The following is a 24289-nucleotide window of genomic DNA, read 5'->3' as shown; positions in this document are numbered from 1 at the left end:
CCAAGTCTCCTGGGATCTTGGCAGAGGGCTTGGGAGCAGAACTTTGCAGAGGTCTTGCTGGCCAAAGATGGACTGGCATGAGCATCAGTAAGAATATCAAGAGGATTGAAGCCCATCAGGTAGTTTAAATCCATCAGCTTATAATGATTTCCTGAAACAATATCAGTAACATTCCTAACTGGTAACTGCCACAGAATGCTAGTGAACCAACTCATATTTTAAAACAATTGGTAAAGAGAGAGAAAGATTTAAGTGTCTAGCCTTTCTTTCCCCTTGACTTGAACCTCTGGGTAACCAAACAAATATGAGGAAACTTGTGTATAAAAGCACATGAGGGAGACGAGACACTGGAGGAGGAGTGACAAAATGAGATGCCAGCATGCTGTAATCCCCGATGGAGCTGGACATTGGTCATCATTTCTTTTCACCTGTGGATCTTGAATGATTTTTTTTTTTTTTTAATCCAGAAGTGAACTCATGGGCAAGTCTTTAGTTAATTACATGTGTGTTCAAGTTCCATGAGGTTCTAGGCATCAGATAATTGGGCTGAATTTGTGATGGTAAATTAATTGTTGGGTAGTGCTCCTGCCATGCCTTGAGTCAGTGCTGAGAAACCACCTCTCCAAATTACCTGTCTCTAAAGCAGATAATAGGTACCTACCTGCCTCTTAGAGTTCCTCCAGTTTTCTACTCATTAAGTCGAGTGCTAGATAGCTATTAGAATGCTTTGGAAACCGTAAAATGAAAACTCATGGGATGTGCTATGGAGGTGCCAAATGCACCAAGTACCCCAAACCTTTAATTATCCTCCTCCTTGGTGTATACTCAGGTAAGCTGTCTAAATGTATGGTGACACTCCTGTCACTGTTGATGTTTTTTGGAGCAGATGATTGATTGACTTATGTGTCTCTGGATGTCGTAAACTGGCAGTATAGAGGGGAAGCACCCTTCCTCATAGTTTTCTGACAGTTGCAACCAGAAGCCTTTTCAGGTTGGGTTTTTGGTTTGGCCATTGGGACCTGGGGGTTTCAGTTGTGGTTGCCCACGTCTAGGACTTACTTCCTCTCTGTGGTTTGTGCAAACCCATCTCACCTTCCCACCTGTGATTTGATTTCCTCATTTTATGAGAGTTTTTCTCCCATTGGAATACAGAGTTTATTTAAAGCACAGAGCTTTGGACTTTTCAAAGAAAAACACCAATAAATAGATAGTTTTTGAAAGTGGTAACTTAAAAATGTCTGCTTGAGGCCAAATTGTTTCTCAAACAGAAATCTCTAGAGTCCTTTTAATGAGACCGTTAGGCCCTGAGATTGAGTATGGCGTCCACATTGAGGAAATCTGAGGAAGGGAGGGCAGCCACCCACCGCCAGCTCCTAGAGGAACAGGCATGGGGGAAAGGTCGGGCAAAAGCTGGCCCAGCTCGTTGTTCCTGATGTGGGTGTGCCTTCATGCCTGCCAGATGACTCACGGAAGACCACTTCATGAATCAGATAGCTGGACTGCCCTTCCTGCAGGCCTGATCCAGTTTTACAATAAATGTACAGTGTATAAGAGTTAAAAAAAATCCTGTGGGTGAAAAGAGAGGAAAAGGTAGGTTTGTGGAGTTTGGAGGAGGCCCTGGAGTATGAACTGCCTCCATGAACAGTGATAGACTTGGGTTCAGAGCACACCAGGCTGTTTCAAGTGTTAAAAGGTAATCATGTGAAGGCAGAACTGTGGTGTCCAGGAAGGGATGGGGGACCTGTTCTGAACACCTGCCCTTGGGGCCTGTATCCCCTTGTGCTTGGGGCATATCCCTTTCCTTATCTGTGAAGGGGAGCTATCCAGTTGCTTCAGAGGCCTTGTTGTATTATTATGAAATAATACTATATTTTATCAAATCTCAGATGATTAAGTCACACCCTTCCTTAATCTGTAAAAAAAAGAAATGCTGCCAGTTAAACCAGTGTAGTTTCAAGTGTGATGCACCTGAAATTCAGGCTTGTTAAAATGAGGTGGACAAACTGTATTTAAAAATCAATAAAATATGCCATACTGCATGTGAAAGCACTCTGCTACATAACCCTCAGTAGTCATATTCACTCAGGAGAGGGAAGCGGAGTTGTCAAGATTAAATACCAGGGCTGGGGTTGTGACTAAGTGGCGGCGCGCTTGCCTAGCATGTGTGAGGCCTGGGTTCAGTTCTCAGCACCACATACAAATATGTAAAATTAAGGTCCAGATATAACTAAAAAAAAGGTTGAATGCCAGTGGGGAAGCACCAGCCACACTAGGTGAGGAGAAAGCTGCGAAGGTAGAGAAAGGGCCCTCTTGCTCTTTACTCATTGAAAGTTGGCTTCCAGGGTCTCAGGCTCCTCGAGTCATTCACAAGGTGCCTGGCTAGGAGATCCTTATTCTCAGTCACAGTTGATTTGCCTCCAGATTGGCCTTGAGAGGAGCCATCGTGTCTCTCCTCTCTGTGGACTTTGTTGACTTACAGCTATAGGCTCTCAGTACCCATGGCCAACTGTGTTGCTCCTGAGCATAGACTTCAACAGGGCTGAGCCCACCAGTGACCTTGAAGTTTCAGTATTGCTTTTACAAGAGAACCTTTGGATATTGAAAAAGAAAAAAAAGTCCTGTTTACAGTTCATTTTAGACTTCTCTGATACAAAGGTTATTTTATTCTCAAGAATATGTTTTGCTCACTTAGGAATTTGGGTTCATTTCCATAGTTTCACCTAAAAAATGGTGACATCGTTAACCTGCCTCTGCCTTCTGTTTGGTGCAGTAGCCATAGATGATAATTCCAAGGAAAAATTTATTTCTTTGTAAAACACCAGCAGCTGAGTGAACAGTTTGCTCAGAAAAGGTTCAGAATTATCCTAGTTGAATGTTTTCCAGGAGAACTAAGTCCTTTCTAAAAATAAGACGTAAAAATCTTTATGCTCTAAGTTGGGATGGGCCAGATAGTAAAATATTTTAGGCTTTGTGGTTCAGTATCCATTACATATTCTTTTTGCTTGTTTGTTTTTAAAGCAGACCCTTAGAGATGTAAAACTCTTGACTTAGCTAGAGGTCCCTCCATGTAGCAACTGGACACAGACTGTAGTGTGCAGACACCCTTCTGTTAGAAGCCCTTATCATGGCCCAGGCTCCTTAAAAAAGTGGCTGATTCTAGGGCCAGTGTAGGAAAATACAAGAGGAACCTAGAGCTTGCTGTAGTGCCAGAAAGTGAAGTGCTGTTGGATTCAAAAGAACTGGATGGGGCACTACCTAAGGAGCTAGCAGTCAACTTGAAAGAACCTCCAGTGGCCAATGCTGGAGCAGCTTGAGCCACAAAATAAATAATGGTAATATTGGATTGTAACCCCAAGGACAAACATCCAGGAGTAAAAAGCTGTATAAGTGATGGGATAAAATAAATACATGGAGGAGAAAGTACAAGTGTTCCTTACAGAAGGGTTTTAAATAACAAATGTAGAAGGAATGAAGGACCTAGAAAATCTGCATTAAAACATCTTGGTATCAATCACTGCAGGCAAGATGTGCAGGTGAATGAGAAAGTGGGTATGCAAAACCTTAAGGAGAAGCAGAGTATTTACATAACAAAGTATCTCCCCTCAAGTACCTATTTATTAGTAGCTGTAGTATTTTTAAACATTTTTTTAGTTGTAGATGGACACAATACCTTTATTTAATTTATTTATTTTATATGGTGCTGAGGATCCAACCCAGTGCCTCATATGTGCTAGGTGAGCGCTCTACCGCTGAGCTATAATCCCAGCCCTGCTGTAGTTTTTTTGACATGTCTGCAAACTCTTCAGGAGTCCTCCCTCCACAAAGTCTAGCTTACTTTCCTTCTCTGTGGGTATGCACTTGACTTTGGGACCTGCTTGTAAGGCAGAGAGTCTGCCAAGAGAAGACTGTATGTTGGAGAGACTACCTGGCCACATGGTCAAATTTCAGCACACTAGGAACAAGTTATGTGCCCCCGATGTGATGCAAGAACAAAGTCATCTCACCCCTGTGGTGTTCTAGGTTCTTCCCAAATACTGTAAACTTTCTCTAATCCTGGGAAAACATCAGACCACCCAAGTTGAGGAATATTCTGCAGAATAACTGACCAGTGCTGTTCAGAAGTATCAAAGTTATGGGACACATGGAAAGACTGAGAAAATCAGAGATAGGAGGAGACTAGGGGGCATGTAGGTTAAACGCAGTGTTAGTATTCTTTATTGAACCCTGGAATTAAAAAAAAAGACTTTAGTGGAGAAAATTGTAAAATCCAAATAAAGTTTGAAGCTCCATTAATAGTGTTATGCCAATGTTTTTTTTCCTAGTTTTGATGAATATACCACAGAAATGTAAGATTTGAGCATTAGTGGAAACTGGGCAAAGGGTATGTGGGAACTCTGAATTCTCTCTACAATTCTTCTCTAAATCTAAGATTATTGTAAAATAAAGTTTAAGAAAAAAAATTCTATTCTGGATTGACCATCAGCTTTATCATAAGCAATTAAGCATATCTTATTAACCCTTGGTCCCTTTTATATCTAGAAGAAAGTATCAGTAGTTAAGATTGATTTTGGAATGTATATGTTTTTAATGTTTTTTTTTTTTTTCTCTCTCTCTCTAGGGGAGGCACCTACTACAGAAGTTCCTGTATCGTTTGTAATCCTGTCTCTGTGCAGCTTAATGATATTAATAGTGATAATAGCAAACTGTGTTTCCTGCTGTAAGGACCCAGAAATAGACTTTAAGGTGAGCACAGATGCAGAAACCTATAGTCATCTTCGGATATGTTTACAGTAGAGTGGCTATGCACCAGTGTTCTGGGAGCAGGTCTCAGCAGACTTTTTTTGTAAGGGCCAGGTATTAAATCTTGTGGGCCATAAAGTCTCTGTTAACAGCGCCCTAAACCTCAGCCCTACAGTCGTAGTGCTACATTAACCAAAGAACTATGTTAACAAATGGTCTTGGCTTTGTGCCAGTAAAACTAGATTTACAAAAACTGGCAGTTTGGATATGGCCCTTGGCCTTAGTTTGGCAACCCTGCCTTGGAGCATCTTTGATAATAAGCACAGGGTGTGGTGAGTTTAAGTTTTTGCTAGGTGGGAATAAAGCATCAGGATTGAACTTACTTGCTATAAGGTCTATGTGTAAGAACAAACTGGTTTGGGTTTTGGGTTTTTCCTAAACTTTTGTAGGCTGGTGAATTTGTGGTCATTAGATCACAAAGGGATCCCCCCAGCGTTTTGTGTATGAGGAAGAGTAATGAAGCCTCAGGTTTGCCTTGAAACCTTGAGTTCCCCAAAGAGGGGGAGAATGCTGCTCACTATAAAATCCTGGCCCAGAGAGGAATGACAGAGAGGGGCTGATGTAGCAGCAGATGGATGGGATCTACCAGAAAACAATCTGGGAACTCCTGCTTTAGAGCTTGCTGCATGCCTGCTAGTGTGTATTAGTGTTCCAAAAATATTAGTTAAGAAGGAGTACATGGGGAACGTAAATAGGGAGTGCATGCACCCAGAGAAAACGCACCTCAATGTGTTGCCCTCTGACTGCACTGTCCTGAAGGCCACTGGTTCAAATTGGAAAACAAAAGTTTTCTTCTCACCCAAACCTTTTCAATGGGCATGGGACCTGATTTCTATAGCCTCCTAATTGTTTTATTGTGTGGTCTCTATTCTGGAGTCTGCCCGCAGCTCTAAAGACTTAGGAAGGTGTGCTGTCTCTGGACCCAACACTGCATTACGCACAGAAGGCCAAGAGCAAGGGAAGGCTGCAGGAGACTCACCCAGCATGGGCCACTGTCTGTGGAAAAGTTGGCCTGCCTGGGCCTGTGAGGCTTTATTCACAGCACCAGCCCCTGGGCTATCACATCACTGTCGACATTTCTGTGGGGACTTAATGACATCCCAGTAGGGGGCGCACATTTGTGGATAGAGAATCTGTGTCCCCTCATGGTCAATTTTGCTGAGGGACTTTGCACAGAAACCTGGCCATTTCAGGACAAAGATAAAGTCTGATCAGTGTTGCCGATAGTGAAGTCAGGTCTCACATTTCGTGATATCTCATTCTTGCCTCAGCAATTCTTGCCTGTTTTGAATGTCAGTATTGAATGAAGGAGTTTATTGTGATGCTACCTCAAGGCTGGGATTCTTTATTGCTATCCAGCAAGCTGGGGTGATTCTGATGCAGGGGTCACAGTGCTCTGGGGCCTGTGTGACTAAATAAGAATATTGCTGGGCTGGGGCTGGGGCTCAGCAGCAGAGCGCTTGCCTAGCATGCATTAGGCACCGGGTTTGATCCTTAGCACCAAATACAAAAGTAAACAAATAAAATAAAGGCATGCTATCCAAAAAAAAGAATATTGCCATCTCTTTCCTTTGGATATAGGGCTCTGCAATTTTAGAACTCAATGGTCCCAGAGAAGTCCCTTTACACACCAGGAAGCTACAGTCTGGAAAAGTGATTTGCCTAAGTTCATCCAGACAGCCACTGGCATAACTGTAAGAGATACCCATTACCCAGGCTTATGTCATTTTTTTCAATTACTGTTATACTGTATCACCTCTCTGAATTTTTAGAATCATCTACTGGTATATTTACTGGTTATGTCATGTTGCTGCCACATTTTGAGTGGCATTATTTTTAAGATAAAGCGTGATGGACAAAGTCCTTTTAATGAAAAACCCTTTAGGAATGTCCAAAAGAAAAACTTGAACAGTCTCTTTATTCAGATATGTCCTCACATATTGAACTTGAGTATCACATTTTTCCTGCTCCCTCCTCCCATATAAATAACCATAATGTCCTTTAATGCATTCAAGCACATAGATGACATATATGAGAATAAAGTCTTCTCACATGTATGTGAAAACGGAAATCTAACATTATAATTTTTTTGTTTCTTTCTTGTATTGGGGGGCTAAAGGAAGGTGGTAGAAGAAGAAAAGGATGTTGGCAGAAAAATGGGTCTTGTCCACTGATCTCTTCTCAGCTTTAGTGTGGTGCCTGAGGAAGGGGGTACTTTGTAATTATCTGAATCAGTGAACCACTTGACAGTCTTCTCTGTCTGTGTTAAATTAACCTGGATCCCAAGGTGTGCTCAGTTCACAGGAATGAGGATAGGAGGATGGGGAGAATTTCTGCCCAATAGAGCCATTTAAAAGGTTCCCACAGCCTGATTGGGACCTCCTCAATTTTCAAGTCATTGTCTTTGGAGTACTGGGTTCTCTTGTAAGCTAGGCACACTTAGGTGCCGCACAGTGTCATACTGGTCTTTGTGATTCGTGTGCTCTGGTTTTTCTGCCCAGTGTAGCAGTTTTTTCCATCATTACTTTCTTGGAGAAATAGGACTTACTTAAAAATATCTTTTCTGGTTGTTTAACTGTCTTTATTTTAATAGAAATCACAGTGTAATTAAAAATGCATACAATATTAAAAATAAAAATTTGTTTTGATTCAGTATGCAAATATATTTGTGAAAGTGAATGATAACTTTAGAAGAATTGTCTAAACTCTAATAATTTATAAGCAAACTTTTGATCTTGGGAGAGTATTTCCATGTTAAGTTCCATGGCCATTTTAGAAAATTTTGCATTTAACTTCAAACTATCAATTTTAAAAGTTACATAAAATATGTGTGATTTATTTTCAAATTTTATTTTGCTTTTTGGAGTTGGAGAGCATAATTGCATATGCTTTTCACTTGAGGTAAGTAAGAACTGGGGGAATTTTGGCAGCATATTACAAGTAAATTGAAGCAAGAGTCATATCTTAAATGTTAGCCAATGGTTTTTAATACTGGTTCTTTCTGATTTTAGGAATTTGAAGATAATTTTGATGATGAGATAGATTTCACACCACCAGCAGAAGACACCCCTTCTGTCCAGTCCCCAGCAGAGGTCTTCACACTTTCAGTACCAAATATTTCACTTCCAGCTCCATCACAGTTCCAGCCTTCTGTGGGTAAGACCTTACCTAATGTTAGATTTCCACGCATTGTTTCTGAGCAGTGACAATAGGAGCCTTGCTGCTATCGTGCAATATTGGGCAGCCCACTTCCTCCTTTGCCTGTGTGTTTCTCTTCCTTCTGCTCCCCACTGTTCCGGTGCTCGGGCTTATTTTATTCCAGCAAAAGCTGTTGCTTCCAGGCTAAGGCAAGAAGATTGTGAGTTCAAAGCCAGCCTCAGTAGCTTAGCAAGGCCCTAAGCAACCCAGTGAGATCCTATCTCTAAATAAAATATATATGGGCTGGGGGAGCTGGGGATGTGTCTTAATGGTTAAGCACCCCTGGGTTCAATCTGTAGCACCCACCCACACACACACACACACACAAAAAAAAAAAAAACACCCACAAAACTTGTATCCTTTATGGACCCTGGGTCTGATAAAAGAATAAAACTTGTCTCCCAGATGCACTGAAATTACATACTGGGATTGAGCTCCTCAGCTGTCTTTCAGTAGGCTGGTTTCTCTATAGACTCTGGACATTCCTGTCTTCTACTAGAACATTCTGCTCTAGGGAGGAGAGCATATACAGTTCTGTTAATCAGATGGCTTTTTATTCACTTTTTAAGATAGAGTTTGATTAGATGTTAGTTGATCTCTTGAATGCATTAAAGGACACTATTGCTATTTGTATAGCAGGTAGAGGGTTTAAGAAGTCAGGTTTTCCAAGACTGCTAAAAGAAGGCTGTTTAAGGTTTCATAGGTGCCAAACTTGCCATTTGTGGTACCACATGCACTGTGGGTTGTATTTTAGGGCAGTACAAACCCAAGTTGATTATACTTCATCAGCATGCATGACTCAAAGAAAAAGTAAGGTTAAAATATAATATACCAGTATAGTTCATATAAAGTATTTGTAAAGTAAGGTATATTTAATATTTGTGTGTTGCAATATTAAAAAATGACACATAGTACTTAGCTTTAACTTCTGTAAATAATACTCTTACCACAACAAAAAATAGTTTAGTTTGAAAGGAGTCCAACATATTCTTGATAACTTAAGTATACTCATTGTTAAACTGGAATGCTTTATTGTAGTTTATTTGATAATTTTCTTTTCTTCATGTGTAAAGAAAGCCCTGAGAGACTGGGGCTTTTATAGGACTATAATTTAACCCTCTATTAATTTCAGTTGAATCCTAACTCAGATCAGCATCAGTAGAAAAGAGACCCAGACCGTAGAAGGCGTAGGGGTGAAGCTGATCTTGAAGATAGCTGGAACCAGGACCTTGAGCTCCATGGGCATTTTACAGTCAACTGCTCATTTTCTCTTCCCTTTCTCATTTTCTTAAAATGTCAGTTCAGTCTCTCAGATGGCATCTCTCTTCAGTAGGGAGCATGACTGCTGGCCGCTCCATGTTCATATCTTTGTAGTTTTGCAGTGAGGGAGGAAAGGACCTTCTCTCTCCTTGGACCAGAAAGAAAAACCTCCCAGAGGCGTTCTGGCTTTGGTTTACCTTCACCACACCACAGACTGACGTGGCGTGAGCTGGGCCACCGTCCTCCTGTCGGATATATATGCCCCTTTCTGTTCTGCTGAATTCCTCCACTCTAAAATCCCCCTTAATAGGAAGAAATCATTGTAAGTTTCTCTATTTAGAATACTTTCAGAGTATTTTTATCATTTTGGGATATAAGAGGCTTTCCAAGTATAGCAGTAAATCTGGAAGCCATAAAAAAAAATAGCCAGATCTGATTCATAAAATTAAATATTCTGTGTGGGAAAAAAAGAGTGTAACCTATTTAACATAGTAGCAAAAATATTTGTAAACTACAAAAAGGATGAAAAATTGTAACATATTAATAGTTCAGAGGCCTGTGTGTGGTGGCACAGGCCTGTAACCCCAGTGACTCAGGAGGCTGAGGCAGGAAGATCAAAAGTTCAAGGCCAGCCTCAGCAACACAGCAAGGCTCTGTCTCAAAATAAAAGTAAAATAAGATGAGTAATGTTGCTCAGTGGAAGAGCGCCCCTGGGTTCAGTCATCAGTATTACAAAAAAAAAGTTCTCACGAGTATAAGAAAAAGAGTAATGTGAAAAAATTAAGATAAGGACATGAAAGAAGAAACTCAAGGGAAGAAATTCAAATGGCCAAAAGACAAAAGAGCTTTACTAGTAATTGAAGAAACGCAAACTTCAAGTAAGATGAGGAAAAGAAGTGGCAATAGGTCACGATTGGGAGTGTGTGTGTGTGTGTAAACGGGAAGTCTCTTCCACTTGCTGTTAGTGGAGCTGTAAAGTGGGGAGAAACCCTCCCCAGAGGGGCATCTGGCAGTTGGCATCAGTCCCCAGCACCACACACACAGATGTAAAATGTGTTTGCTCTTGATCCAGCACTTTAACTTTTAATGATTTGTCTTTAGGAACGAATTAAGTATACAAAGGTGTGCAAAGGGATTTATTGCAGCATTGTTTGGCAATACAAAATGGAAAATGTTTAAATAGCAATCTGTAACTTGCTAAATTACAGTATAGGCAAATAGTGAAGTATTTCATATCCCTGTAAAAGGCTGAAGATAAGCTGTATTTAACTATGAAAGATACTTATGATTATATGTAAAAAAAAAAAAAAAAAAAAAAAAAGCTGTGCCACATATTCACAAGCAAGTTCTATCCGTTGTTTCCTTTTTCTCTTTTTAAAATTTGTATTTTGAACAGACAATATGTTCACAATTCAAAAATCAAATCAAAGCATAGAAAGGTATGAGTGATGAAAAGTCACCCTCTCATATTTCAGTAAAACCTCATTTCCCACCCCTGACTTCCCCAGGTAACAACTGCTCCTCTTGGTTTCTTAGGTATCTTTCTAGGGTTTCCAGATGAAAACCCCTCCCTTCCATTTTAAAATTTGTTTTAATTTTTTAGAAGATTTTATTTTTGTACAGCAGTTTTAGGTTCACAGCAAAATGGAGAAGAAGGCCCAGAGATTTCCATACACTCTCCATCCCTCACATGTGTAGGAAGTTCCCTCTTTTACTCAAAGTTGCCATGGTAGATATATTGCTTGGTATTCTGCTTTTTTCCATTTACCAGTTGTTCTTAGAGATACTTCCATATCAATAAAGATAACATATTTATTCTTGCCTATATATTATACTATTTGAATTATATAATCTTAGCACAGTCTCCTATTGATATTTGGATTATTTCTAATCTTTTCCTATTAAAAACAAAGCTGGTACCTAGGTTGTTGTGCAGGTGCATTTGTAGAATACGTTTTTAGAACTGGGTCAAATAATGTATGTGTTCCGTTTTGATGGCTCTTGCCAACTTACCCTCCACAGGAGTTGTACCAGTTTCTGTTCCTGCCAGCTGGGTGTCAGTGGTTTATGCTATAGCTTTTGAAGCTAAGTTGGTATCCCTTCAAACTAGATTGTTACGAATTTAGGATAACTGTAATCCCCATGGTAACCACAAAAAAGTTCACAGGAAAGGAAACCCAAAAGGTTACTCTAAGAAAGAAAAATCAATCACATACATACACAAAAAAATTATATATTGATGAACTGATGTTAAGTTGGCTTAGCAATCTTTTTTAGAAGCCAAAATTTAATAGGCTTGGACTCAGTGTCTTAAAAAAGAGATAATGTTTTAAGGTTTTAGTTTGACATTAAGCCTATAACCTGTCTTGAGTTGATTTTTGAGTATGGGGAAGCAAGTTTTCCTTGTGGATTACTGTTTTTTTTCCTCCCAACTTCATTCACTTGCTGGTCCTGACTTTCCTCTCTGCTTACATGTGTGGCTCTATTTTAGGCCTTCTGCTCTCTTTTTACTTAATCAGTCTGTTCCTTTGTCTCAGTACCAGTGTCTTAACTATGATAGCTTCATAATAACATACGATCTGCACATATTTTCTCAATGCCTATAGGTTCTCTTTTCTCTCTCTCTAGGTAATGTCCTTTCATGAATAAAAGTTTTTAATTTTGATGAAATACAAATTATCCACTTTTTTTCTTTTGATGCTGTGCTTTTGGTGTCATATTTAAGAAATCATTGTCAAATCCAAGCTCATGACGATTTTCCTCTTTATCTTCAATAGTTTTAGCTCCTAAATCTTTAATCCATTTTGACTTAATTTTTATATATGGTGTAGGGTAAGGGTCTAGCATAATTCTTGTACACGTGAATATCCAGTTGTCCCAATAACAAGTGTTTGAAGACACTGTCCTTTCTCCATTGAATTTTCTTGGCACACTTTTGGAAAATCAATTTATCTTATTTGTTTGGATTTATTCTAGGCTCTTAATTATATTCCATTAATTGATATGCCTGCCCTTATGCCATTATAACATGGCTTTGATTACTGTAGCTTCTATTTTGTAGTAAGTTTTGAAATGGAGAAGTTTGAGTCCTCCAATTTTGTTTTCCTCTTTCAAGATTTTTTCTGTTATTTTGGATTCCATATGAATTTTAGAATTATCTTTTCCATTTCTACAGAATAGGCCATTGAAATTTAATAGGAATTATTATTTTGGTATACCACATTGATTCCTTTCTCATTCCCTTTTGACTATATTTATTAGATATTTTCTTAGTGAATATGATTAAGATCACGGTTCACATTCTAAATTTGTAACAATGGAGTTTAAATTGATAATCAGCTTCAATAGCATACAGAACCCCTGTTTTCGTACAGCACTTTCCTTCCCTTTACATTGTCACAAATTATAGTGTTATACATTTTGTGCCTACTTCTATTTTTTAAAGCATTTGTATTTTAAATCATGTAGGAAATAAAAAGAATAGCATATCAATAGTACGATAACATTAGCTTGTGTATTTACCTACTTAGGTTTACTGAAGATCTTTATTTCTTTTTAAAGGAGCCTTTTAAACATTTGTTCTAGGTCAGGTATATGGGCAGCAAACTCCTAAACATTTATCTGAGAATATCTTTCTTTTTCTTTCTGAACTGGGGATTGAACTCAGGATCACTCTACCTCAGAGCTCCATTCCCAGACCCAGCCCATGACCTTTTTTGGAGACAAGATCTTTCTAAGTTGCTGAGGCTGGCCTTACACTTGTGATCCTCCTGTCTTGGCCTCATAAGACATGTATTACAGGCACGGGCCACTGCTACTGGCTCCTCCTCCTCTTCTTCTTTTTTTTTTTTTTTTTATATTATTTATTTTTAGTTGTAGTTGGGCACAATACCTTTGTTTTTAATGTAGTGCTGAGGATCGAACCCAGGGTCTCTCACGTGCTAGGTGAGCGCTCTACCGCTGAGCCACAAACCCAGCCCTCTTCTTCATTTTTGAAAGATAGTTTTGCCAAACATGCAATTCTTGGTTTGCAGATCTTTTCTTTCAGCTCTTTATCTGTGAGCCACTGCCACTGCCCTCTGGCTTCCATAGTTTCTGATGAGTAACTGTTCATCTCATTGAAGATTCTGTGCTCATGGTAAGTGGTTTCTCTCTTGCCACTTACAGAGTTCTCCATCTCTGGATAGAGTTTGATTTAATATGTCTTGGTGTGGATTTCTTTGAGTTTAATGTTACTTAGAGTTGATAGAGCTTCATGGATATGTATATTCATATCCTTTAGTAGATTTGGGGCATTTTCTACCATTGTCTTCAATTATTTTTTCTCCTTTTCTCATTCTTCTGGACTTTCATTAAGTCTATAATTGGTCCTTTTGACAGTGTTTCCACACTAGAGTTATTGGGTCATAAAACAGAACTAGGTATTTTAGAATCAGACAGAATACTAATTCAAAAATAGTGTCCGTGTTAAGACTTAAAACTCTTTTGGTTTTATTAGTTTGTTTTTACTTATTTATTTATTTTTGGTACCAGGGATTGAACTTAGGGATGCTTAATCACTGAGCCTCATCCTCAGCCCTTTTTTATATTTTTATTTTGAGACAGGGTCTTGCTAAGTTGATTAGGGACTTGTTAAATTGCTGAGGCTGGCTTTGAACTTGCGATCCTCCTGCCTCAGCCTCCCAAGTCACTGGGATTACAGGCATGTGCCACTGTGCCCAGCATTATTAGTTTTAAAGAGGTGTTTTATATATTTATTTCTACCTTTTTAAATAATTTTTAAATTTGTTTTAATTAATTATACATGATAGTAAATGCACTTATGCTCTTTGATAAATGAGGTATAATTTCTCATTTTTCTGATTGTACATGTTGTAGAATCACATCGGTCATGCGGTCATATATGTATATAAGGTAATAATATCTGTTTCATTCTACTATCCTTCCTATCCTCAGTAGCACAAGCATTAAATCTGTGTTAAAATTTGTACTTTATAGGTTATGTATTTAATACTTATTTTTAGTTAGATATTCATATTTTGAATGTTCTTTTCTCTACAGAAGGTTTGAAGTCTCAAGTTGCCCGCCACAGCCTAAACTACATACAGGAAATTGGAAATGGCTGGTTTGGAAAGGTACATTGTTTTTTCACTTTGATTTTTTTTTTCTCTTTGATTTTTTTTTCTCCTCCTGATTATACAGTTTAGAATTTAAAGTTAATTATGAATTATATCGTGACATTCCACATTCTCCATAGACACTGTAGTGTGAATAGAGGTTGCTTAGTGAAATTGCATAGGAATGCAACCTGCAGCATTCCTGGGTATGTAACTCTTTCCAGAAGATTGTCCAACATTCAGGCTGCTATAAAAAATCCATAAACTGGGAAACTTAAAAACAAGAGAGTGCTCTCTTGGTAGCTGCCATTCTGACTGGGGTGAGATGAAATCTTAGAGTATCTGTTTTCATTTGTATTTCTCTAATTACTAAAGATGTTGAACACTTTTTCATTTATTTGTTGATCAGTTTATTTATTCTGAGAAGTATCTGTTCAGTTCTTAGCCCATTTATTGATTGGGTTGTTTGGGTTTTTTTGGTATTAAGTCTTTTGAGTTCTTTATATATCCTGGAGATTAGTGTTCTCTCTGATGTGCATGTGCTAAAAATTTGCTCCCATACTGTAGGCTCTCTCTTCACCTCAATGATTGTTTCCTTTGCTAAGAAGAAGCTCTTTAGTTTAAATCTCTCCCATTTATTGATTGGCTCTCTCTTCACCTCAATGATTGTTTCCTTTGCTAAGAAGAAGCTCTTTAGTTTAAATCTCTCCCATTTATTGATTCTTGATTTCATTTCTTGTGCTTTAAGAGTCTTATTAAGGAAGTTGGAGCCTAATCCAATATGATGAAGATTTGGGCCTACTTTTTCTTCTGTTAGGCGCACGGTATCTGGTCGAATTCCTAGGTCCTTGATCCACTTTGAGTTGAGTTTTGTGCATGGTGAGAGATAAAGGTTTGGGCTGGGGATGTGGCTCAAGTGGTAGCGCGCTCGCCTGGCATGCGTGCGGCCCGGGTTCGATCCTCAGCACCACATACAAACAAAGATGTTGTGTCTGCCGAAAACTAAAAAATAAATAAATAAATAAATATTTAAAAAGAGAGATATAAAGGTTTAATTTCATTTTGCCACATATGGATTTCCAGTTTTCCCTGCACCATTTGTTGAAGAGGCTATCTTTTATATATCTCCACTATATGTTTTTGGAACCTTTATCTAGTATGAGGTAACTATATTCATGTGGGTCAGTCTGTGTCTTCTGTACCATTGGTCTACATGTCTATTTTGGTGCCAATACTATGCTGTGTTTGTTACTATTGCTGTATAGTGTAGTTGAAGGTCTGGTGTTATGATGTTTCCTGCTTCATTTCTTTTCTTTTTCTTTCTTTTTTTTTTTTTTTTTTTTGCTAAGGATTGCTTTGGCTGTTCTTGGTCTCTTATTTTTCCAAATTAATTTCAAAAATTGCTTTTTCTAGTTCTATGAAGAATGTCATTGGGGTTTTAATAGGAATTGCATTAAATCTGTTCAACAGTTTTGGTAGTATGGCCGTTTTGACAACTCTGCCTATCCAAGAGCAGGGAGATGTTCCATTATCTAAGTTCTTCAATTTCCTTCTTTAGTGTTCTGTAGTTTTCATTGTAGACGTCTTTCACCTCTTTTGTTAGATTGATTCCCAAGCATTTTATATTTTTTGAGGCTATTTTGAATGGAGTAGTTGAAATTGATATTGTATGATATGCTGCTTATACATTCATTAACTATTTTTTAAAATATTTTTTAGATGTAGATGGACACAATACCTTTATTTTTATGTGCTGCTGAGGATCGAACCCAGTGCCTCACACGTGCAAGGTTGTGCCTCCATTGAGCCACAACCCCATCCCCGCATTAACTATTTAAAACAAAGAATATGACTTATTTAATTATCAGAATTTCCCATTCTCATCACTTTTCTGCCCTTATATTCCTGATAAACACATTGAGCTCTGTTCAAGATATTACTGTTTCCAGGACATTAAAATTAATATATTTTAGGGCTGAGGATGTGGCTCAAGCGGTAGTGCGCTCGCCTGGCATGCGTGCGACCTGGGTTCAATCCTCAGCACCACATACAAACAAAGATGTTATTTCTGCCGAAAACTAAACAATAAATAAATATTTTTAAAAAAATTAATATATTTTATAAAGATTAAAAACTCTTTTAAAGGAAGTCATTTAGTTTTGGTCATTTTTTAGAAATAATAAAAACCTTTACTCCTTCAGTTTAAAATGGCAAAATATGGATTTTTGAATGCCTCTGCACTGACTTGTGTTATATTTAATATTTCTCTTATAGCTAGTTCTTATATAAAGTAGCTCATTCTTACCTTGTATTCTGATAATTTCAGTGGAGTGTTTTTTATGTGTGTTTCGATTGAAGCTTTGGTACAAGAGAAGGGCCTGGTATTATTAGAATACCATGGATTTTTTAAGTTTCAGTGCAGTGATTGTACGTTGGCTGGCTGTCAGTTAACTTCCTCATGTTTGTAGCAGGCTAAATAACAATCTAGTTGAAAGTGTTTTGAGAAACATTTGAGTTGTGTTTGATTTGAACTTATAAATTGCTCTTCTGTAATGTCATGGTTTGTTTTCATAAAAATACAAATGAATTTTTAAATATACAGAAAAGAAATATGTGTAAAATATGTGAATGTTGATAATTTCTAATAAATAGTTTAAATTGCTCCCCCCCTTTTTTACACAATACCTTTATTTTATTTATTTGTTTTTATGTGGTGCTGAGATTCGAACCCAGGGCCTCACACATGCAAGGCAAACACACTACTAACTGAGCTACGACCCCAGCCCCTAAACTGGCCCTTTTATTGAAGAAAAATTCTTTAAGTTTTCTAAGCTTTTGTGAGATGGTATGTAAAGTAGTAGAAGGCCATCTAGTCGTTGCTTAATTTATTTTCTTGTTTTGCATTTCATGGTAAATGAGGTATTCTTTCTTACCATTTTGATGAAAATAACAAAAAAAAACCAAACTTGTTCTTTGGTTTTAGGTTCTTCTTGGAGAGATTTACACAGGTACCAGTGTGGCAAGAGTAATAGTGAAGGAGCTAAAAGCAAGTGCAAGCCCAAAGGAACAAGATGTTTTTTTGAAAAATGGAGAACCTTACTAGTAAGTAAGGCTTAACATTTGTTCTGTAAACAGTCTGTGGTCTTTTGAAAATCAAGTGTTTAGCCAGGCACAGTGGCACACTCCTGTAATCCCAGATACTCAGGGGGCTGGGGCATGAGCATCACGAGTTGAAGACCAGCCTCAGCAACTTAGTGAGACGATGTCTCAAAACATAATAAAAAGGGCTGGGGGTGTAGCCCAGTGGTAGTGTGCCCTGGGTTCAATCCCCAGTACCCCCTGCACTCTACCCCAGCCCACACAAAATCAAGTGTTTAAAACTGCTTTGAGGTTTCTGCATGCATGCATGTTTAAATAAGACTCTAAGACATCAGAGTCTCACAAAACCTCAGTTGTCTACATTTCAGTTGAAAATCATTTATTCATTCTAAGAACCAAGGAAACTCAACTTGAATAAGAGAAGGCAGAGACACCAACACTGAGGTGATAGAGTGGCAAGAATTATCTGGCAAGGACTTTAAAGCAATCATTACAATCATTATAGAAACGCTTCAGGGAACAAAAAAGTCAGAGTCTCAGCAAAGAAATGAAGACATAAAGGAGACCTCAGTGGAAATTATAGAACTGAAAAATATAGCTGAAATTTAAAACTCAGTGAATGATCTCAGCAGCAGAATAGGGAGGACAGAGGAAAGAATCAGTGAAGCTGAAGATAATAAGCATTGCCCAATTTGGACAACAGAAAGAAAATAGACTTAAAAAAAAATCAAGCCTCAGGGACACAGAGAACTATAACAACAACAAAAATTAACATTCATGTCATAGATTTCCCAGAATGAAAAGAGATGGGGCTGAAAAGGTATTCAAAGAAATAATAGCTCAGAATTCCCCAGATTTGGAAAAGACAAAATCTATAGATTCAAGAGCAAGTCCCAAACAGGATAAACACAAACTTTTTAAAAACTAAAGACAGAAGCTCTTGAAAGTAGGAGAGAGAAGTTGCACTTTACTGAGAGAGGAAAAGCAGTTTGAATGACACGGACCTCCTTGGAAATCCTGGAGGGCAGAAGGAAACAGGGTGGCATTTTTCAAGTACTGAAAGAAAGAACTGTGAAATTATATGTCCAGAGAAAATATGTGTTAGAAATGAAGAGAATATCAGCCCATTGTCAAACAAAGGAAAGCTAAAAGAGATTATTAGCAACAAACTTACCCTAAAAGAAAGCAAAAGAAATTTTTCTCAACAGAAAATAAATAATTAAAAAAGAACTCTCAAAACACAAGGAAGAAGGAACAACAGAATGAATAAAATTATAGCCGAACTTCCTCAACTTGATAAAGAGTCCTATAAAAATTGCTACATCTGGCATCATGATTAATGGTAAAAGACTGAAAGCTTTTTACTCCCTTGTTCAGGACCACACGTGGATATTTGCTCTTACTGCTGTTATTCATCATAATACCAGAAACTGTAACTAACTCAGGAGAGCTGGAAAAGGAAATAAAGGCATATGGATCAGAAAGGAAAAACAAAACTGTCATTATTTGTAGATGACATGAGTTATGTAGAAAATCCCAAGGAATCTACACAACAAAGCTCTCCCAGAACTAAGTTGCAGGATATAAGATCAACATAAAAAAATCATTTGGGGACTCGGATGTAGGTCAGTGAGAGAGTTCTTGTCTAGCATGCTTCAGGCTCTGAGTTTAATCCTATGCACTGTTAAAACAGCTTTAAAAGTCAATTTTGTTTCTATAAACTAGCAATGAACATGGGAAAACCAAAATCGGGTGTGGTGGTACACGCTTGTAATCCCAGCGACTTGTGAGGATCCCAAATTGAGGGCCAGCTTCAACAATTTAGCAAGACCCTGACTTAAAATGAAAATAAAAAAAGGGTTGGGGATGTAGCTCATTGGTAAAGTGCCCCTGTGTTTAGTCCCTATTACCAATAATAATAATAATATCAAAAATAACATTCACACTTGCACAAAAATAAATGCCTGGGTACATGTGTAGGACTTCTGTGTTGAAAACTACAAAGAGCTGATGAAAGAATTCAAAGATCTAAATAAACGGAAAAACAGACCACGTTAATGGATTGGAAGACTCAATGTAGTGAAGTTCTTCACAAACTGATATATAAGTTATTGCATTTTCTATCAAAATCCCAGTAAGATTTTTAAAACACATATTTATTATAAGGTTAACTATAAGGTTATTATATGCTCACTTCAGCAGCATATATACTAAAAATTGAAATGATTCAGAGAAGAGTAGCATGGCCCCAGGTACAAGGATGACAGGAGCGGGGCGCAGTGGTGCACGCCTGTAATCCCAGTGGCTCGGGAGGCTGAGACAGGAAGATCTCAAGTTCAAAGCCAGCCTCAGCAAAAGCGAGGCGCTAAGCAACTCAGTGAGACCCTGTCTCTAAATAAAATACAAAATAGGGATGGGGGTGTGATGTGGCTCAGTGGTCGAGTGCTCCTGAGTTCAATCCCGGGTACCAAAAAATAAATAAATAAAATAAAATTCAATAGGAAACAAAAAGTAACAACAATCCAATTAGAATAATATCAAAAGACTTTGAGAGACATTTTACCAAAGAGGTAATGTGGATAGCAAGTTACCACATGAAGACATTCAGCATCACTGGCTACTAAAGTAATTAATATCACAATGAGATATCACTTTAGAAAAGCTGAAGTGAAAATGTAGTGACAATACCAAATGCTGGGAAGATGTGGGGACACTAGACTTCATACATTGCTGGGGTGTGTATACAGTTGTCCTCAGCATCTGAGGAGATCAGTTCCAGTGCCCCCACCCCCATGGGTACCAAATTCTGAGGATGCTCATGTCCTTTACCTAAAATGAAGATTGTTTGAATATACTGTATGCATATCCTCCTGTATATTTTGAATCATCTGTAGATGACATAATATCCAATGCTGGTCACAATTGTGGTACTGTCTTGTTTAGTATTAATGGCAATAAAAAAAGACTGTAATCTTCAATACAGATGCAGTTTTTTCCTCCAGATAATTTTAACCCTTGGCTGTGTGTGTGAAAGCATAGCCTGTGGATATGGGGGAATGTTATATACATGGAGAGGTTGATTTTTAGGAATTGATTCATGCATTTGTGAATCTGCAGTGTGGCCAGCAGATTGGAGACCCAGGAAGAGCTGATATTAGGGTTCAAGTCTCAAAGCTGTGTGCTGGCAGAATTCCTTCTTCCATGGGAGAGGGTATTCTTTTTTCTACAAGGGTTTCAGCTAAATGGCTGAGGCCCACTCACATTATAGAGGGACCTGCTTTACTGAGAGTCCTCTGATTTAAATGATAATCTCATCCAAAAACACCTTCTCAGAAACTGTCCTGAATAATGTTTGACCAAATTATCTAGGCACTATGGCCCGGCCAAACTGACACATAAAATTAACGATCACCTTGTATAACCCAGAAGTTATACACATGGGCATTTATTCCAGAGAAATGAAAACTTAATGTCTGCCCAACAACCCTTCTGTGAGAGTCAAAGCACCTTTATTTGTATTAGCAAAAAATTGGAAAATTGACAATATCCTTCAGTAGATGAATGGGTAAACAAACGGTGGTATATCCATACAGTGTAATACTGCTCAGCCATTGAAAGGAATGAACTGCTGATGTGTGCTGCAGCTTGGATGATCCCAAGGGGATTATGTTGAGTGAGAAAATCAGTCTCAAAAGGCCACATACTGTATGATTCCATTTACATAATACAGGCTGAACATCCCTAATCAGAAATCCAAAATGTTCCAAAATCTGAAACTTGCAGAGTACCAACCAAGTATGATGCTGCCGATGGAAAATTCCACACCTAACCATATGACAGTGGCAGGGTGTGTGTGGTGAGTGTGGAACCGTAAATGAAGCTTTGTTGAAACTTAAGTCTCACTGTGTACATGCAGATATTCCAAACTTCAAAGAAATGTGAAACATCTCTGGTCCCAGTTATTTTGGATAAAGGAGGCTCAACCTATATTTCTATAATGAGAACATTATAGAAATGGAAGACAGATAAATGGTTGCTAGGGGACAAAATGAATGTGTAGCGCAGATCTTTGTGCCGATGGACTAGTTCTGCATCTCTTTTGAGGTGGTGGTCACAAGAATGTGCACATGTGACCTGGCGTGGAGCTATGTGCACATGATGCTTCATCACAAGGCAGTTTCCTGGTTTTGCTGTTGTGCTGTAGGTATTGTGTCAGATGTCCCAGTGCAAGAGACTGGGTGAGGGGCACCAGACCTCTTATACTGACTTTGCAGTTTCCTATAAACTCATAATCATTTCAGAATGAGTATTTTTTAAAAATTATTTTGACCTGTCATTTATTTAACTTTATTTTTCTTTTGGAAAAATTATTTCCCCAAAAGAGTTTGTATATACTGTGAAAATTTATAGAAATGGTGTATAAACTAGATGGCCAAAGGAGAGACTTGAGTTATTTAATATTCAGATAGAAATGCTTTTTGAATTTGTGTATTTGTCTGCCTTTTTTTTAAATGCTGCCTCAGAATATTGTCTCCGAACTTAAATTACTGAAGAAAAATGTATGTTAGGAGTTCTTTTTTTAATTTGAGAAAATACTTGATTGGGTTTGGATTATTTAATCATTAGGTAATAATCTGCATCTGTTACATATAAGAGATCTTTTTACTTTGTCATGCTGTATTTAAATCATCATAAATGTGAAAAATTGAATTACTAGTACTATTTATTAGTTTTTGAAGCATACTTCCTGATGAACAATACCATGACTTTTATTTTTACTAGTATTCTTCAACATCCAAATATTCTTCAGTGTGTTGGACAATGTGTAGAAGCCATTCCCTATCTTCTGGTGTTTGAATTCTGCGACTTGGTAAGTTTTTAGTAGAGATTCCAGTTGAAGGTTTGAATGGTTATATCCACATGGATTTGTTTTCCTTCCTTCCCTCCTTCCCTCCTTCCTTTTCTTTCTTTTGTGGTTCTGGGGATGGAACCAGGGGTGCTTTTCTACTGAACTCTATCCCCAGCCCATTTGGTTTTGAATCAGGATCTTGCCAAGTTGCTGAGGCTGGCTTTGAACTTACTATTCTTCTACCTAGTCTCCCGAGTCCCTGTGATTATAGGTATGTACCACCATACCTGGCAGTCAGATGTTTTTGACAGATATAAAATGGGGGGTTTGGGGCTGCTTTCATGTCTGTTCTAAATTTGAAGAACTTTGTGATGTATTGATTCATTACCTTTGATATTAACTTACACCTAGGTGAGTGTTTCATTGTACTCCAAACACTGTGCTGTTTACTTATAGTATCATATTCAGTAAAGACCCTTGTGTTAGATATGAATATTTGTCCAATCTTTACTTATGATTAAAATAAAGCTCAAGGGGTTTAAGAAAAATGTTGTGTATCAAGTATTTGGCTGAGTCAGAGCTTAAGATCTTCACTTCAACGAGACATTTGTAAAATTTGAATTTTCTACATAGGAAACCCAAGAATATTCCTTACCAATAAAACATCTATGATCTGTGTCAGTTGTTGAGAATAATGAAGGTATATAACATCAGCAGTTTTACAAATTTAGATAAAGCTAGGTGCGGTGGCCCACACCTGTAATCCCAGCGGCTCAGGAGGCTGAGACAGGAGGATTGAGAGTTCAGAGCCAGCCTCAGCAACAGTGAGGTGCTAAGCAACTCAATGAGACCCTGTCTCTAAATAAAAAACAAAAATAGAGCTGAGGATGTGGCTCAGTGGTTGAGAGCCCCTGGATTCACTCCCCCCCCAAAAAAAATTACATAAATATATTTTTTTATCTTTTAGCATAGTATTACTCATGGGGATTGATTGGTGTTTTGTACATTTTGTGAATAATTTTAATAGTAATTTCTACATGAAAGTTTCCTATAAACAGCTCTTCCCTTGTGCAGGATATTTCATCTTCTCTCAAATCTATTTTTAACACATAATTGTTATTTTCCAAAAACTGTGGAAGATGTTAATTGAATTTTCTAGGTTTTAATTGATTTTTTTTGTATCATCTCAGTTTTCAGAACATTTAAGCTTCTTGCCTGTGCTCAGAAACTTGGGAGTCCCCCAAATAAATCTCCAATTAATTCAGATAGCATTTCCAGCAGTTACAGTAGAAAGAGTGCAATAAACATGGTAAATTTTTTCTTTAATTCCTGCATGCGATTTGCATATCTCTCTCATTGGCAAAGATGGTTAATTCCAAAGGAAAATCAATTAGTAAGCTTGATGTATGAGCTTTTTTTTGGATTCTGCCTGTGACCCTGAGTCCCCACACCTGCGCTCACAGCAGTAAAGTAGCTTTCGCTCAGCTTCCGAGTTGGCTCTGTGTCAGCTGCGCTCTGTTCCAGACCACGTCCATTTTCATTCTGGGGTCAGTGATTTTTGTTTCTATGTGCTGGTGTGTGCACCTGTGCACACTCACAAACATGTATTGTGGTATATTTTCATATAGTGTTGTTGATGGAGCTTTGGATTCAAATTTGTGAGGTTCAAATCTCCTACACCCTTTTAATTTTTTTTTTTTTTGAGGGGGTAAAGGGGTTTGAGTCAATTTTCTGTCAGTTACTAAGAGAGTCATAAAAATCTCCCCCCTCAACGATGAATTTTCATTGTTCTGTTTATACATTTTGATTCTTTGTTGTGTAAGGGAAACAAATTTATGATGATTTTATATGATTTGAAGTTTTTAATCATTGTGGTGGGGTTCTCTTTAAGGTTAAAAGCATTACTAACAACACAGCCTGTTGTTAATCTAGTTATGCCAACATTCTGATGGGCAGAGTTGACCTG

At 38.0% G+C, this 24289-nt stretch overlaps 1 protein-coding gene and 1 non-coding gene across 3 annotated transcripts in view; both read left to right on the top strand.

Annotated features, from left to right (window-relative positions):
• Nucleotides 1-24289, top strand: part of Lmtk2 (lemur tyrosine kinase 2) — a 91407-nt gene that overhangs the window by 21281 nt on the left and 45837 nt on the right. For both annotated transcript variants that reach the window (XM_071605807.1, XM_071605806.1), the window contains exons 2-6: nt 4619-4743; nt 7812-7956; nt 14320-14393; nt 17359-17477; nt 22257-22344. In XM_071605807.1, the coding sequence (XP_071461908.1) occupies nt 4619-4743; nt 7812-7956; nt 14320-14393; nt 17359-17477; nt 22257-22344 (551 nt within the window). The remainder of the gene's footprint in view (nt 1-4618; nt 4744-7811; nt 7957-14319; nt 14394-17358; nt 17478-22256; nt 22345-24289) is intronic.
• LOC114106382 (U6 spliceosomal RNA) lies at nt 19661-19771 on the top strand. The gene has a single exon (XR_003585180.1). It is a non-coding gene; the product is annotated as a U6 spliceosomal RNA (small nuclear RNA).

The sequence above is a fragment of the Marmota flaviventris genome, chromosome 19 (assembly GCF_047511675.1).
Source record: "Marmota flaviventris isolate mMarFla1 chromosome 19, mMarFla1.hap1, whole genome shotgun sequence".
In the NCBI taxonomy this organism is placed as follows: domain Eukaryota; kingdom Metazoa; phylum Chordata; class Mammalia; order Rodentia; family Sciuridae; genus Marmota; species Marmota flaviventris.
Note: the sequence above shows the minus strand (reverse complement) of the source record. Positions and strands in the feature narration are given on the sequence as shown.